The sequence below is a fragment of the Stigmatopora argus genome, chromosome 6 (assembly GCF_051989625.1).
Source record: "Stigmatopora argus isolate UIUO_Sarg chromosome 6, RoL_Sarg_1.0, whole genome shotgun sequence".
Taxonomy (NCBI): domain Eukaryota; kingdom Metazoa; phylum Chordata; class Actinopteri; order Syngnathiformes; family Syngnathidae; genus Stigmatopora; species Stigmatopora argus.
In genome coordinates, this window is record NC_135392.1 from 17,790,001 (window position 1) to 17,808,357 (window position 18,357).

General features: G+C 38.7%; 1 protein-coding gene across 1 annotated transcript in view; it reads left to right on the forward strand.

The window, feature by feature from the left end:
• Positions 1 to 14,080, forward strand: part of slc6a1b (solute carrier family 6 member 1b) — a 17,231-nt gene extending 3,151 nt beyond the window's left edge. The window contains exons 6-15 of the mRNA XM_077603824.1: positions 669 to 801; positions 3,259 to 3,393; positions 3,642 to 3,745; positions 4,586 to 4,710; positions 5,611 to 5,723; positions 5,798 to 5,929; positions 7,531 to 7,633; positions 8,436 to 8,536; positions 9,575 to 9,742; positions 12,882 to 14,080. Coding sequence (XP_077459950.1) covers positions 669 to 801; positions 3,259 to 3,393; positions 3,642 to 3,745; positions 4,586 to 4,710; positions 5,611 to 5,723; positions 5,798 to 5,929; positions 7,531 to 7,633; positions 8,436 to 8,536; positions 9,575 to 9,742; positions 12,882 to 12,995 — 1,228 coding nt within the window. The 3' untranslated portion in view covers positions 12,996 to 14,080. The remainder of the gene's footprint in view (positions 1 to 668; positions 802 to 3,258; positions 3,394 to 3,641; positions 3,746 to 4,585; positions 4,711 to 5,610; positions 5,724 to 5,797; positions 5,930 to 7,530; positions 7,634 to 8,435; positions 8,537 to 9,574; positions 9,743 to 12,881) is intronic.
• Positions 14,081 to 18,357: the final 4,277 nt, after the last annotated feature.

The window sequence follows — 18,357 nt, forward strand, 5'->3', positions numbered from 1 at the left end:
AGTGTCAATTTATTCATTATCCAAAATGTTTGTCCTAAAACGTATAACAGGATGCCTCTGCCCATCCCAACTGACTACAAGCAGGAGGCAGGGTATACCCTGAATAGCCAATCGCATGACACAAAGAGACAATTATTTTATTATTTGTGAAGCTGTCACTGGTTTAAGAAATGATCTATAAAAAATAAAATAAACCGCAGTTAATTGGACCGAAAAAAATATCATGTGCAATGTATTGAAAACAATATTGTTTAATGAATAGAGCAAGCAAATTTTCATTTAACCTCAAAGGGCAGATATTTTTATCAATGTAGGTTCTATTTTAACCAATCAAATGCAAGAAATGTCATATTGCCTGCCTGTTCCCATGACATCAGTAATACTACCCAATGTCCATTGCAGCTGTATTTGAGATTATCAGTGTCCGTGTCCATAATTGGCATCACAAAATGGCTCCAGTTGTGAGCGGTATCATTTTTAGTGTTTAAACAATCTCGCCATCATCAAAGGTCTTAAAAATTCACAATTTTCTTCCTTAAACACTTTGACTAACCATCTCTCTCATAATGTATAATAATTATTTATACGTACTTGTCTGTACGTCATATTTACAAATCCGACATACGTATATGGTAGTAAAAGACAACCTTGCCCTCCTTCCCCCGCAGACGCAATATGCATCAGTTGACCGACGGCCTGGAGAAACCTGGGGAGATCAGGTGGCCGCTGGCCATCACGCTGGCCATTGCCTGGGTGTTAGTCTATTTCTGCATCTGGAAGGGGGTCAGCTGGACCGGCAAAGTGAGTCAGTCGCCGAGGACGGGGCACAAAGGAAACGTTTTTCTCGCGCCATTCCACCGCAAACAAGGCACGCAATTCATTGCTCAAGGTCGCGGAGCGATCACCGTGACATGTTGGATTACTATGCGGGAGGGTAGGGGATGGAGGGGTTTTACATAACTTAATTTTGCCCTTCAATTGTCCAATTTGAAACAGTGTTAATTTGAACTGTTGTGACGTTTCATCACAAAAACCTTAAAGCATGAACTTGTCCTAAAGCTAGATGTGCCCTGCCATACAGAGTGGATTGATTTTGTCATCTCCCCGAGCATAAATGTGCAATTATTTTTTGTGAGCCATTTCATTTTAGTTTAAATCCCAATAAACAGACTTAGTGATGAATTCTAGACCCTACAATCTGAATGGTAGTTCTGTCCCTCTGATATTCATTCTATTATTTCCTCCATGTAGGGACCATTATTTAATCTTGTTTCTTGGACTTTATTTTCCACTATTGTCGTTTGAGCCACAATGGAATTGCTTACTTCTACCTAAAAATTAATCAAATTGTTCAGTCCTATAATTCAATTTGTAATCCTCCATCATTCTTCCAGAAGAACCAGGAGTTACCCCATCAAGAGCTAACACTGTGGCGGTTCGTGAATTTCAATCTGACGCCTTCAATTCTATATCTGAATCAATCCAACCCTCACAAACTATTTTATGGCTATAAAACTTTTACTGCAGCTACAGCTGCGACACATATAAAAAAGCATCAATAATAATCTCATACAATTGAAATATCATTTAGGAATATAGCCATATTTTACTCACAAAAAATCTTTTTTATCTGTACACAAAATCCATCCTCCTTTCTTTCCTCCTTCTTTTCTATCGCCATCGAAGATAATGCTGTCCTGGTGTATTTCTGGCATAAGTTTTTATTCGATTTAGTGCTGAAAATGTTTGTTCCCGGTTGTGACAGGCTTGCTTGCTTCGGAGTTGTCCGACCTTTCTTGATGATGTCCAGCTTTTCTTGAAAAATCCGTCTTGAAAATGGCTTTGACAGTAAATCTGCAAACAAATCAATTTCTTCTCCTCCATCAGCCATTGCGGGTTGACAAACCCGCTATTACATCAACACAACAATATATTTGCTTGTGCAGCTCACTCCAGATACAGTTTGGTAGCTCTGGCTAGTCCGCTCTATCACTAGCCAATCATAGTTGGTGAAAGCAATGATGTATCCCTACGCCTGTGAGAAGGCCTTGGTGTCGCCAACTCGAAATCTGATTGGTTAAAGCAACAGTTGTATCGACGCTTATCTTATGCAGCAGCTCCTGCAGAACTGATTGTGAAGACCTCAAGGCAGATTTCTTAGCCTGGCTGAAATGTGATTGGTTAGATGCTTAAATATGTAAAAACATCTGGAAGCAGCGCAACCAAGGGAAAAGCAATGAAAGGAAGCTGTTAGACAATTTCGAATTATTTAGTATAAGTATTCATGGACAAAACATAATTAACAAAAGTCTGTGATTAAGATATTTCTTTAGGCCAGCAGAGAAGTCCTTGCAGGCCCTGACGGTCCACCACTACAACTAAAACAAAATAGATTTTCCTTTCCCTCAATGCTGAACCACATATTTTTGATTTGACTGAAAATATAAATATTTGCTCCCAAATGTTAAGATTAGAAGCACAGCACGATCCCAACGCAGACACCTAGATGATTGGGCTTGTGAAATTATACAAGGTTTGTTTATATCCTTTTCCAAGACTCCAGAAAGGGGTCATGTAGTTGTTTCTTGACCCTGTGGAGGCAGGTAAAAGCGCGGGCAGACTAATCTAAAGGGGTGCACAGAGACAAATCCTAGATACAAGCGCAAAGGTCGTGAGCCAGACTTCAGTGTTAGAATATGCGAGGGCGAGGTGCAATTGATGGAGCAACCAGACGAGTTGATTGGGCGACGACGTGGAGCGTCTACTGGCTATTTGTTGTTGATTGCCTACTGCTCAACTCATCTGCCTGCAGCCTGTAATCAAACAAAAACCTCCTTCACCTGCTCAAGGTAGGTCAGACCTCAGGAGAAAATGGCAGAGGCCCTAACAACAACTGTGAATAACAGGTGGTTCAATCCTACCAATCCATTAGTAATGTCATCTTCCTGGACTATTTCAGTTTGCCATATGTCAGAGATCAACAAACAAACAAACATGCAGCGTTTCATAACCTTGAGAAGTTTTTGTGTTGTTCTATGGTAGTTTTTTTGGGTGGGGGGCAACTTTGCTTGTACCTTTCAATTGAACAATCCTTAAAGTGCTGAAATGGATTACAAAAGAGAAAATATAGCACAGTTTATAAGATGTAGGGCAACTCTTGACTTGGTTGTTTAGGTCACTGCCACGGCAGATCAGGTTTGAGTTACTTTAAGGTATTTTATCTCAAACAGGCTCACAATGATTTCCTTTCCTTTGCAGGTGGTGTATTTCTCAGCCACGTACCCATACTTTATGCTGTTTATCCTGTTTTGTCGTGGCATTAGTCTCCCTGGAGCTATTGATGGAATCCTTTTCTACATAACTCCAGACTTTGACAAACTAAAGGAGTCTGAGGTATTTTACTTTATGTTTTTTGTCTTCTTATGAAAATGTTAAATCTGGGATTGAAGATATCATAAACTGTATATCCCCAAAAATATTTTGTAGTAAACCTGAAAAAATATATAGTATATTGGTAAATGTTGTATTAAATACTGGGTTTATATTCCTTGAAACATGTATGCTTAGCAAAGAAAACAGCCCTAAAAACTATAGAATGTAGTTACTTCCACATTTGTATAATTACTGTCACTGTGAGTCAGGTTTGGCTGGATGCTGCCACTCAGATCTTCTTTTCCTATGGACTGGGATTGGGCTCTCTAATTGCACTGGGGAGCTACAATCCGTTCAACAACAATGTGTACAGGTGTGTTTATCATCAATTTGTAAGGACGTGTGTGTGTGTTTGTTTGTTTGTTTATGTGAGTGGAGGGGATCTCTATTGTGCAAGCGTTTTTTCTCTCTTCAGACATGGTTCTTTAAAGCAATGTAACAAAAATTCCCCCCCTCTATGTTGAGCTGAGTGTTGGGGTTTTTCATGTATTCATGAATACAGTACATGGGTTTTTGTTCATGAGGGTACTGATAGTTATCTCAAGAGTCAAACAAAACCTGGAGTGAAATGCGTGTAATTCAATTCTTAAGACTTTTGGTTTGTTTATTTGTTTGGTTTTTATTGATATTTTTTTCAATGCTTTGTTTATTTAAACAAATGAGTTTATACTGCTATTTGTTGTTGATAAAACCCTGGGAGAGTCTTATCAGCAAGAACATTGAGAGTTACAAAGATACTGTGCCGATTGCGAACGATAAGACATGCAGTATAATGATATAAACATTTTGTCCCTCCCGAAGTCTAGTGGTAAAAAGAACTCTACCATGGTTAACCATGTAGTAATTAAGAACAAACATGTTTTTGTATATTTTTCTTAAGTTAAAGTTGTTTAAAATTTTTATATTTTTATTCAAATTGTTTTAACCTATCCCATTTTATCAGCAATAGTAAGCAGCCCAATGTATGATTTTAGCTGACTGTCATTTCAAAAAGGGTAGGTCCACAATAAGCAGTAATTTCCCCAGCATTGGATGCAAGAACACTCCTCACCCAATTCCCTCCCACCATTGCTCTCACCCATGTGTGCTGGATGATAAGGAATTGATATCACTGTGACAATGGCCGCCTTGTGCTTTTTCTCCCTCCCAACAGAGATTCTATCATTGTCTGCTGCATCAATTCCTTCACCAGCATGTTCGCCGGCCTTGTCATCTTCTCCATTGTGGGATTCATGTCTAACGTGACAAAAAGACCTATTGCTGATGTGGCAGCCTCAGGTAATTGGAATCAATGTTGAAGTTCAATGGCGACAATCAGCAAAGGCTACAGACATTCGCTGCCATGCAAATAATTAGCTCTTGAATTTGCTAGATGTGGTATTCTTTGAGTGAGAAAGGGGAAATTGCAACTGGGTTTTGATTCCTGGGTTAATTACAAAAAAGATTAAGAAAAATGTTCAGTAATTCTGCAAATCTCCTCGTCCTTTGTAAATCCTCAAGTTTAATTCGACATTCAGCACCCCAAGGATGTTTTGGCCTTATTTTTAGCCTATTCATTTTCCCTTATATTTAGTTCATGTTAGAGTCGCAGCTCTTAAATAACATTTAAGCAAAAACAGCATTTTACTTTTTGACCATTTTAAAACGCGTTAAACAGTTCATTTTTAGATAAATAAAAAAATGACATCAAATATTCTTAGTACCCTCAGTGCTATAGTAAAGTACCATCTGATCAAACCTTGGGCCTGCTAGTGTGAAAATGTCTGCTTTACAGTCTGAATGTACAGGGTTTGAATCTCGATGCCAGCCTTCATGTGTGGATTATAGATGTTACCTCACGTTGCTAATATACTTTTGAAGGAACCTCCGCTTCTCCTATGTATCAAAACCATCCATGTTAGGTTAATATTTGTTGAGAGGTGTGATTGTGAGTGTAAATGGTTGTAGATGGATGGTTTTAGTGTGACCTTGTGATTTACTTGCAACCCGTTCAGGATTGGGTGTGCCTTCCTAACAAAGCTCACGTGAGCTCAGCTCAGTTGCAACCCCAGGGGGGAGAAGCGGTATTGAAAATGAAAGGGTAAAATGATGGTCCTGTGATTGACTTGGGACCAGTAAGGTCCAGCATTATAAAAATGGCTAGATGGATGGCCTCAGTTCCTTTTTCCTTATGTTAAGGACCTGGCCTGGCATTTCTGGCTTACCCTGAAGCTGTCACCCAGCTGCCAATCTCTCCTCTATGGGCCATCCTCTTCTTTTCTATGCTGCTGATGCTTGGAATTGACAGCCAGGTATCGAAAAACGGGAAGCTAACATGAACAACTTAGTATGACTGGAAAAATAACATGTTGTACCATGCCTCTAGTTCTGCACCGTGGAAGGCTTTATCACTGCACTTGTGGACGAATTCCCTCATGTTCTGCGCAAGCGGCGGGAAATTTTCATTGCCGTTGTCTGCCTAATCTCCTACATCATTGGACTGTCCAACATCACCCAGGTAAGATAAGAGTTCATTCAGTTGACCTTTAAAATAAAATACCTCCTTTAGATCCAAAGATTACTTTAGTCTTAAAACATTTTACACAAGGAGGAGGTTAGGAAAAAGTTCCAATGTAGATGGTTATGAAAAATAGTTCATCATAAAATAATGTTTATCATTCGATTCTTTTATTTGTAGTGCTTTTAATCAGCTACCTCGTGGTGTAGAGATTCACTCGCTTGACTTTGGTGCGGGCAGGCGCTGGCTCGATTCCCGCTGGTGGCAGCATATAATGTTAGTGTGTCGTTTGTCTCTCTGTGTGCACTACAGCTGACTGGTGACCGGTATAGGGTGTAGTGTGCCTTTCGCTTGAAGTCAATTGGTTTGGGCTCCAGAGACCCTTGCAACCCTTTCTGAGATTTTAACCCTATACCTGAGGGGGGGCATGAAAACCTTTCAGAAGAAAACCATTTCAGCTGCTTGAATTGGGCAGCTTGCAACTGTAGGTGTAGGCAGGAACTTAAAACAACTGGCAAATTGAAAGCTATGCCTTTCGGCTCAGCTTCTTCTTTAACCACAGCAGACCAATACAGAGTTCACAGGGATCCAGATGCTGCAACAATCTGCTTGTCGATATCCAGTTTAATTTTTCTCTTAATCATGACCAAAACCCCAAGATCGTTAAACTCTCCCATTTGGCGAAGGACCTCACCCAAAGGCATTCCTCATATTTTTGACAGAGGACCATGGTCTCAGACTTAGACATGCTTATTCTCATCGTGACTGCTTCACACTCTATTACAACAGCTTCAGCAAGAGTTGAAGATTGCGGTCGAATGAAGTAGGGCGAACCTGATTTTCTGCAAAAATTAGAGATGCAATATTGATGTACAGTAATACTTCCTTTATTGCAGTAAGACCTGCTGGAATAGGTTAATAACTGCGATGTAAGGACGGTGGTTTTATGGTGTGTATGTGGACTTTTAAAACCTTGTCTGTACTATTATTTAACTGAAGGCAGAGACTGTGACCAGTGACGTAATCTGTAAATGTGATTTCTTAACTACTACCACACAAATACTGATTTCCAATTTTATAATCGCCCCCTTCCCTTCTGCCACCCATTCCCCAACAAACACTTTTTAACTTCTTTAGGTGTCAATAATAGCAGCCAAAACAACTAAATGCACGTTATGCCCTCCTCCAACTTGTCCAAATAGCGAGCAATGAAGCGTCCCTGTGACTGACGACACAATATTATACTGATCTGGTGTTGAAACTCAGCTTTGTGGCAGGTTAAATTCATCAGACTTTGGCTTCCACCTTTACACGTAACCCTTGCGACAGATATTATGTAAAAGATGGATTCCTTTTATTTTAAGACATGTTAAGAGGAGAGTATTCTGTACAAAAGCTTCAAAGGAATTGAGCACTCAAGTTCAGTCGAGATAGACCGTCTAAGGACATTGTCATCATTGCGGAGATGCCGTGTCCTCAACAAAGAGAAAATCGCATTTTCAATGTTCATCCACTTGACTGGAGCACCCTAATTGCCTTAGTTTATGCTACTGTTCTGTCCCTGCCCTCTTATCAATGTTTTCTTGTGTCTCATTGTGCAGGGTGGCCTGTACGTCTTTAAGCTATTTGACTACTACTCAGCCAGCGGGATGTGTTTGCTATTCCTCGTCTTCTTCGAATGTGTCTCCATTTCATGGTTCTACGGTGAGGATGTCGATAGTAGTCTACTATACTATAAGAAAGCAATATTGGCAAGTTCTTCTAAATAAGGCCCCGATAACCATTTCCTGACATTAATATGGAACATGAATGATGAATGTAGGGCCATGCCTCTCCTTTTGGCCGGCAACCTTTACTGTGTGATTACGTGTTAAGTGCATGCCCGGCCAAGCAGCTTCTGCTATTGGTCCTCTTTAAATGGGAGTTGGTCTTATGCAATGATGTGGCAGCTTTTTTCTCTTGCATGTTGCATGTTCTTCTCGGGTTTGTGTGGGTTTTCTCCGCATACTCCGGTTTCCTCCCACATCCCCAAACATGTACGTAGGCTCTTTACACATTCTAAATTATCCCTGGATATGATTGTGAACGTGAATGGTTGTCCATCTCCTTGTGTCCTGTGATTGGCTGGCCACCATTTCAGGATGTTCCCCACCCAGTGCCCAAAGTCAGCTGTGAATGGAACAGCATGACTGTTGTATGTGTGTATGTATGTATATATGTATGTATAAATGTATATGAAAAAAGGTTATATTTGTGTGTGTATATATATATATATATATATATATATATATATATATATATATAGATATAGATGCACAAACATAACCTTTTTTTTATCGACTTGTCACAAACAGTATCCGCAACCGGTGCAAAAAATATTGTATCAGGAAAATATTACTTTTAAGATACTAAATCTCTTGAGATATTATGATCTATGTTTATTATTATTTAAGGGATATTCCAAAATCCCAGTATATATTCAGGGTGCTTAATCCTTGCTTTGCAGGTGTGAATAAATTCTACGAAAATATTGAGGAAATGATCGGCTACAAACCCTGTGCGTGGTGGAAGGCCTGTTGGGTTGTTTTCACACCGCTCATTGTGGCCGTAAGTAAAATCTCAAAAGATTTGTGAACACAGAGGGTCCCCGCCCTGATGTATAAGTTTGAGCATGTAGACTGCGTTCATTTTTCTTCTATGACCAAAAATGGTCTTAATAAAAATATTGTAATGATGACCTCACTACTCAGCTAGAATATATTATTACAAGATGCTGAGTTTGCACCCCTCTAAGCAAGTCTCTTGTAATTCTTATTGCAGTCTTCACTTTGGTGTTTTCTTATTTTCCAGATCAGAACTGAAATTAATTGAAATGTATTAGTTCAACCTTAACAACATGTAGTAATTGGAATACAAGACAAATTTCTCCTTCTGAAAGTGTTGTTAATGATTTTATACCTGAGTCCGTTGGTTTCTTACAATGCTGTGATGTTCCGAAACATTAGTATAGTTGTGTTTCAGAAACGGTATCATGAGTTTTCAGTTTGCAGCCACTGACAGTTTCATTAACATGAACACATGGTTTCGACGAATGGACTATCCATAGCTTCTAATTTGCACGAGAGCGTAATTTTTTTTAGATAGATATGCAATAACTGCTGTGTCGTTAGGAGGAAAAATTAAATGTTTCTTGTATAGTGAACAGTCTAACACGTTTTAGGGTGTAAATGACAAAATAAAATTGGAGGCTATAATGCAGTATTATAGGGCCTACCTAATAAACTGTTGGTTATGTTCTACCATTATAATTCTAATGTAGGATCATATTCAGCCACAAATTATATCACTAGTCATGTTGGACTTTCGGTTAGTCTGTCTGCCTAGATGGAGCAATATATATATATATATATATATGAACTCGTGTGTTATACAGATGGGTGTCAATAAATTTGCCAATGGTTTTAGTTTTCTGTAATAGCTTAACTTTAACATGGTTGAAGCTGGGCCAAATTCTATCAAGAAATACATGCACAAGTGCCTACTGATGGCATAAATGTAAGGATGCAGAATTTCAGAGTTCCAAGGTTGTATTTTGTGTTTAAGGATCCAGATTATGACATTAGTTTCCTGGCGTTTCATTTCCAGGGAGTCTTTCTGTTCAGTGCAGTACAGATGGTGCCCCTTACCATGGGTGACTATGTATTCCCAGCCTGGGGCCAGGGTGTCGGGTGGTTAATGGCTCTCTCCTCCATGGTTCTCATCCCCGGCTACATGGGCTACATGTTCCTCACACTCAAAGGCACATACAAAGAGGTAACGCTTTATCTTGCTTTTGTTTCTTTTTTGTGAGTGTTTTTCAAAATGGGGTATGGAGTGTGGGTGGAGGGGTGGTTCGTGCTTAACTAATAATTGCAGCATAAGCAGCATGAAATTAGAAGTACACCATTCAAAATGCTTATTGCCAATAATATTTAGGCCTTTCTTTTTAAAGCACAGGGTGTAGATGCCAGGCTATAGTATTTTTTTTTGGGGGGGGGGGGTGTTAATAAAGTTAGAATGCTTTGGGAAGATTAAAGTTTTATATAATGAAAGAACAAAGGAGCAAGCCTATTCTTGTTTATTTGAAATTCAGATGCAACCAATGATAGAATAATCGACTCGGGGATTCCATCGAATGGCACTTTCATTAACACAGCACAAGCAATTCCAATTTATGCATCAAGAGAATCATGCAGCGGCCCGGCGGCTTGAGTGATTAGCACGTTGGCTTCACAGCTCTGAGGTCCTGGGTTCAAATCCAGGTCGTTCCACATGTGTGGAGTTTGCATGTTCTCCTGGGCCTGCGTGGGTTTTCTCTGGGTGCTCCTATTTCCTACCACATTCCAAAGACATGCATGGTAGGCTGATTGGACACTCTAAATTGCCCCTGGGTATGGATGTGAATGCGAATGGTTGTCTGTCTCCTTGTGCCCTGCGATCGGGTGGCTACTGATGCAGGGTGTCTCCCCATTTATTTGTTTGTTGTTAATGTTGACTTTGGGCATATTAACACCAGTAAAGTCCATAGTTTGCTTTTTTTAGTACGGCCAAAATACAATGGGCCCTTTTTGGTTTGGTACGGTTTTGTTTCACACTGCAATTCTCGCAACTGTCCCAAGACTTGACAACAAATCCACGGATGTGCAAACATCTTTCAATCATTGAGTCTGGGATTAATGGTTGTGGCGAACACGGTAAAATGAGCTGTGATGCTAACCAAACAACATTTCCCATAATCCCTGTGGCTCCGGAAGCCAGTTATGGACAAAAAGTTGTGTGATTCCAGGACTGGTTCGCCAGTGTTTGCTGGTATTTATATGTGAAGGAATATACGTGAATAAAAATGCGTTTGCTGCATCATCAACCTCAACTCGGAATCAGGACATGACCTGCTGCACTCAGCTATGTAATATAACAGGAATGACTTGTGACTAGGTCTTCACCCGCTATAGTTACAGCTAATATCCTAGCCAACTCATCCAGCACATTGTGTTCCCAAATGAGGATAACCATGGAACACAAGTGGATTTCTGAGTATGTCTAAAAAAGGGTTCTCCATTGTTTTCTTTCTCTATTTGTCTACTTACGAAATTAATTGGTTCCAGAACTTTTTTAGTAACTTGAACATTTCCCACATCGGTTTGAGAATCAAAAACTATGCGTGGCTTCACATTTCATATTGAAAATCTTAGCATAATGTGATTTAGTGTATTAACAAGCAGGGGTGCCCGGCTTTGGATTTTTTGAACCTGCGAAGTGTAATGATTAAACCTACCACAAGAGAGCAGCAAGTTAACATATTTCTGGTCAGGCATACTCATCGATAATCCTTGCAAATGCTCAAATCTTGAGTTTACACACTTAGAGAAGGTAAATAAATTCAATCAGGATCCGACAGCCGTTTCTGGCCACCATAAAAAAATTCAACTCTCTACGATGCACGGTTTGAACAAACGTAGCGTGAGAATGTTGACATAAAACATTCGCCCATCCATAAATCACGCTTGATCTATTCTATAATCTTTATAAAGCGTGATTTATGGATAGATGTGTGGGTTGGCGTGTGTGTGCACCTGGAAACTCGCTGGCGGAAATTTTTCCGACAATGAGGTTTGTAAATGACATGGAAAGGTATCTTACCTTACACCTAAATTGGGTCAGCGCGGCCAGCACCATCGTATCTCTCCGAGTCTTCCCTTAACGACAGGCAACAGTGTTTCGGCAGCACCTGGAAACTCGCTTGCGGAAATTCTTCCGAAAATGACGTTTGTAAATGAAGTGGCAAGGCGTACTACTTCACGACCAATCAGCCACGGGGTGCATTTGGGCACATCATGTAAAAACAACAATTCATAAATCAACTCTGCTTTTAGTTTCAACAGATAAAAGATTGAGTTTACACACTTAGAGAAGGTGAAGAAATTCAATTAGGATCCGACAGCTGTTTCTGGCCAACATAAAAAAAATCAACTCTCTACGTTGCACGGTTTGGACAAACGTAGCGAGAGAATCTTAACACACACACAGACACCGACACATCCATCCATAAATCACGCTTTATAAGGATTACAGCCAGAGCAACGTGACATAACACTACTGTAATAAACAAACACGTGAGATTGAGGTGTGAAGATGGGATAAGTGACAAGACAAGTCAAGCATTAGAGTACATATTAGTAAAAATGGAGATTGTAAATGAGTTCTCACTACTTAAGATGACAGCAGATTGCATGGAGGGAAATGATTGAACAGAAGTTAGGTTAATCTCAATGTCTCAACAACTTAAATTATTTAATACCTATCTTTTGGGGTTGCACAGTTATTGCAGGTGCATCAAGTGGGGGAGCACAAATCTAGCTAATGGTTGAGCTTGAAAGGCACCCGTAAAACAGAAAATGGGCGCTAATTACATAGGCTGTCGGTGGCAACATGCAGGTGTCAGGCGGCACAGTGGCAGCTGATTGTGTTAATTGTAGCAATCAGACAGTACATTGTATATTACAAATGATGCTTACAAAGTTTGGATGGCGTTTTAGAGCTCCTAGACATGAGTTTTCATTTTGATTGTGCTTAGGATAGTTTCGATGATGATGGAATTTTAAAACGTGAACTGCTACATTTGGACTGATGGGTTGATGTGGGTGGGTCTGAGTTTGATTTAAGAATGAATACCTATATGATAACAAATCTATAGGCTAAATGGAGGGAGGATTGAAAAGTTTTATGGATCACAGAAGGAAGTGGAAAAGGAAAGGGGAATGGTTCAAAGAAGTAAGGGAGGGATTATGTATCTCGATGGTTGGATGAATGAATGGAAGAAGTAAAATATGGAAAGATGATGAATAGAGAAATATGAACAGGAAATGAAAGGATTTGAGTAAATGAATACTTTGTGGCCATCCTTCCTTGGCAGCGTCTGAGAATGATGCTCAAGCCGGTGGTACTGGTGAAGACTCAGGAAAATGGTCCAGAGCAGCAGACGGAAAGTCAGAACCAGAACCCAGCCACCGAGGAGGCGTACATCTAGATCTTCGTGTGCAACTCTCTTGTCTCAGTTGTTCTCCGTCAGGCTCCGAACACGCCCCACGAGAAGCATAATCAAGGTTGGGAACGACCACCAGACTTTCACGTCTGCTTTCATTGACCTACCTCCTGAGGACATGTAAGAACAACCTGACCACATTTCAGATTATTATTGTTCTTATAAATCTGTTTATTATTTGAGTGTTGTATCATACAGAGGAAACTAAATGAAGTTGTCGAGGTTTTGCAGTATGAAATGTGAGTGAGAGGAAAAAAGAGCAGCAAACCATTACAAGATATTGTTTAAATTAGAAGGCCTGAATTGAATCAGAAGTTTGCCTGTTAAACTTTATTAACTGTAAAAGATAAAAATAGCTGATTTAGTGTTTTTCTTGTACATTAAGTAAATACGTTAAATCAATGTCATGTTTTAGATTAAATTTGCAAAGAAATTTATAAAAATGGAAAGCGAATGGGGCCAAATACTGATACAGACTATTGATTTAAACTGTTTACCAGCCACATCTGAGAGCTTACACCTTTGAAAAGCACAAGTATAGTCAGATGAGTTGAACCTTATGAGATAAGCAAAAACAAGTAAATAAATGAAACATAATAATTAAATTTATTATATAAATATAATTCAGTAGAATATGTAGCAAAAGACTCATTACTGTTGACAATTTTATCTTTTTCTGAAGAATATAACTATGTACACAGTGTTGTTGTAATTATTAATACTATTTTTTCAATAGAATATCTTTTATATATTTATTTGACACCGAGGAGGACCAAACAAAAGCACACGCAGGTTTAAATACCACAGGTCCAAAATCAGTTACATCATGAGGTAAAGTGACCACCAGACATAGTTAGTTTATCATTGCAACATCCTATTGTGTATTATAGTTATTTAAGCATGCAGGCAGAAGTCTAACTTGTATATGGAAAAATAAGCTAAAATGACAGAGCCACTGTGACTGACTATATGATAACTGCTGACCCACTCCTCAGGAACAAAGGTCAAATGTGGACATATATATTTATAAATATACATATATATATATATATATATATATATATATATATATATATATATATATAGACACATATATACATATATATATACATATATATATATATATATATAGACACATATATACATATATATATACATATATATATATATATATATATATATATATATATATATATATATATATATATATATACATACCATTCTACTAATATTAAATAAATAAATAAAAATGTCTAGATTGGCACTGTTAGTTTAGCAGCCAAGTTCACATTGGCCTATCTTTGTAATACAGTTTTGCGATCAACAATGTGACCTTAAATTGTTGTAATAATAATCAATATGTAATAATAATTTCCTTGAACACTTTTAGTTATTTATTGACCTCATGTAGTTGTGGTGTGGTTAAAAAAATGCCACACAATTGGAGGAACTCGGTGTCTTAGATTTCTGAGAGATTGTTTACAAGCTTTTGTAGGCATTAGTGTTTTATTTTCCAACAAAGGCAGATTTGGTTTCGTTAACACCCCAATGTAGGTGTTGAACCACAAATATCTATTTGAAGCAGGTGTTTATGTATCTCAAATGGGCATTTGAGGTACATTCACCAGGAGGGAACGCATGAATTTCACATTCTCTATAAAATATTTTTAGAAACCGATCCAAGCCTGTGCGTGTCACGTGCAAATTCTAATAATGATGAATGAGCGATGATTGAACAAGATGATTTTCACGTTGGTTGGGATCGTTCTAAATCCTGGCCAATCTTTTTTATAGGCTAACATAGAACCTACCATTACATATCAAGTTTGCACGGCAAATGACTTAAAGAAATTAAGGACTGATTGTGTGAGTGACTTAGATGTATTTTCCCTGTGGGGATGAATAAATGAATAAATAGCTTGTCTTAACTTATTACTGTAAGGAAAAAAACAAGATATATGATGACAAAACTCATAAGATTTGCTTCTGTGGCAGCTACATGCGACAGGAATCAGGTTGAATCCATCCCGTTCAGTGTCTTTTATTTATGTATTTTCTTTTGAAGAGCATAAATGAAAATACACAACGGTGATAAAGGATTCAGGGCATATTTTGTACATTTACCACACTGCAGTTTTTTCTCTTGAATGATGTTGTAAACTGGACTGTGTAATACATGTATCTGTGAATGACCCTCCAACCTGACTGTTTTTTGTTATATTTTTTTTTTGTTGATTCAACGTGGAACAAAAAATAAAATAAAAAGTTGTTTTCGCAATAGTATTATCATCTCAGAAAAAACTCTAGCACATATCTTTCTGCTGTAAAAACTATCATAACAGAATAGAGTAATAATGCAGACGATAAAAATAATGTCAGAAATGTCTAGTCAAAGAATAGTGTTTTGTATATTTTTAGCTGTTTCTTGGGCCTGATGTAAAATATTATATGTAAAAAAAATGCATATATAAATATATATATAAATATATACATATAGATAGATATAATAATTGTGTTTAGATGTGTTCTATGAAAAAGCATGATTGCTTTATATGTCATATGCAAAAATGAATAAAGACCTATAGATTATAATGGCTGGGTTGTCTTATTGGTGCAATGTATGAGTAGGGTTGGGCTTATAGAAGTTGGCAGTATAGTGTGAAATGAGCTTTATATATACAGTCTTGCCTCCAATTTCACTGATAATTTATGCCACATATCGCCACGCAAATTGAAAAACCGCAAAGTATGAACATCTCTATTGTATCTACCATAATTACATGTTTTCGCGTCTATCACGAAATGTATATATTAAACGTTATACAGTTATATGCATATTCAAATACTGTAAATATTTAATATATCATCTTTATTTTATAAATGTGTAAATACTTTAAGTCCTGTAGTCGGAATGACAATAGCTATTCTCTTGATTTTAATTTACAAAAAATAAAAGATTATGAGAGACGTGCAGTACGATGAAGGTGAAGTGAAGCTCATTAAATATAAGATTCTATTGGCGTCATCGGGGAAGCAGAAGCTTCTACGGGAGGTTTGCGGTGCAAAAGGAACATGATGGGGATTGGTGATGACTGTTTCTTTTTTTTGTACAAACACAAATATGGTGTTGTAGGACATGACACCGTCAACACGATTGCCAAATTCGATGGCTATGACCAGGAAGTCATCAATCTCCGGGACCCTTTGTTGCAAACTGCTGCATGCCATATTGACGATCTCTTGCCGATTTCTCAAAGGAAGACCACGTTCTTCATCCCCATTGTTGTCATCGTTCTCTGCCTCTTCTTCTTCAGTCCCCGATTTCATCATTTCGACGAGATTTTCAGCAGTTTCGGGGGTTGAGTGGCACGCAAGCATGACTCCATTGTCATGTCAGAAAGGCCTAGCTAATCTAGTTTAGCCAGCTTCACGGCTGAGTGATGAACCTCCTCTGGCATAAATCCGTCATAATCATGGATGATTTTCTTTGGCCACAAATTTTTCCATCTTGAAATCGTTTCCCCCCCTCCATATCATTAATGGCATTGCTCTAACTCGACTGTTCTTCTTCGGCAGTCATTTGTTCTTCGCACCTTCTTCAAGGAGGCAATTTTTTTTGTGCAAAACATTTTTTGATTTTAGGTATGGAAATTAAACGGAAGCCCCGAACTGAACCTGGCAGGGCCAAGGGATGACACTGCAATTCTTGATATTATATAGAGGCGAAAATATGTACAGTATTCCCTTGAATTTCGCGAATAATGTAGATAAGACATGGGCGCGGTAATCGAAACACATCCGTTTGAGAATTAAAAATTATGATCACCCCTACTGTTTGTACCCATATGTACAGTAATCCCTCAAATATCGCGGCTTCAACTTTCGCGGATTAACTACATCGAAGATTTTTTTCGGGGAAGTTCATAAAAATGTGAAAATCCACGCTGAAACTTGCAAGCGGAAGCCACTCCCCTGTCTTCCGCTTGCCACTTAGAAAATGGCGGAAGACAGTGGACTCAGCACTGAAGAAAAAATGGCAGGCAGCGCGCGGTTGCCATCATTTTTATTCGAAAATAGAGCTTTGTGAGCGGCCGGAAGCCACTATGAGGGTGGATTTTTATCAGGAAGGCGAGCCCCGTGCGACCTTACGCCGTGACGCTTATTAGAAGAAAAAAAAATGCTCGGCAAGTTGGACGGCAGAGAGCATAAGCGAAGGGGGATTTTTTTTCAAGAAATGCGAGCCCCGGGCAACGTTACAGTGCACTCTAAGGAAGAAGTTTAATATCCCGGCCAGTCGGACAACAATTCGACGGACCATGCCCACGGTGTCACCCAGGGTTTCAGCGGTCCCTACCTGCGGCATCGGCCGTGGCTTTGGCGGCCCGTGCCCGCAGCATTGGCTGGTGATCCGGCAACGAGCGAGATCTGCCCCGGAACAGGCATCGACAAGTTTTTTGGAAGAGGATGCCGGACATTTTTATTCAAAAGCATACGGAAAATGCCAGGCTTCACACGGATCACTTGTGTGGGGATGCTGCTGGCTGGCTTCATGGAAAAGCCAGGCTTAATCAACTAGTTCGACTTTCCTCATGGTTTCAAAAAACAAGAACAAAGCCTATGTATTGACAGATTTGTTTATAACAGACAAAGGTGTTTTTTTAAGTCGTTTTGTTACGTGGCATGTTTAGTCAGGCAAGTACAGTAATCCCGCAAATATCGCGGACATTGGAGCCATGGCCACAAGAAGACAAAGGACTTGGACTAAAACTCGCTTTTACCTTTTTTTAATTTACTATATCAAGCAGAGAGGAACGATTTTCACTGTGAGTACAGTAAAGTAGTTCCATTTTGAAATATATAGTTATATTTAGATATTAATACAGTCTTGACATGCTGTAATATTTAATAAACATACACCATTTGATAATTGTACTTGTTTACTTGTATTTCTGTATAGGCTTGAAAGCATGTATTGTGGTAGTTTTAATGGAGGTAATCGAGGTATTACTGTACATGTTTTCACGTCCATACAATATCAAGAAGTGTAGATCCCAAAGTTTACACAATTATATGCATATGTATATACTGTAATGTAATAATATTTATAAATAGAATTATATATAATAAATACTGTACCCACCTCTGACAATAGCTCCTTTCTGATTAATCTTAATCTCAAAAGATGACGATGAGAGACCTATGCAGTATGATTAAGGTGAATTGAAGATGATGATTTAGCACCCAGGTTATTGAGAGCTTTATTCCAAGTGAGGCTCCCGGTCGTACAGTTCACCCAGAGCGCTCTATTTTTGGATGGAATTGTGACGGCGTTTGCCGTAACGTTGCC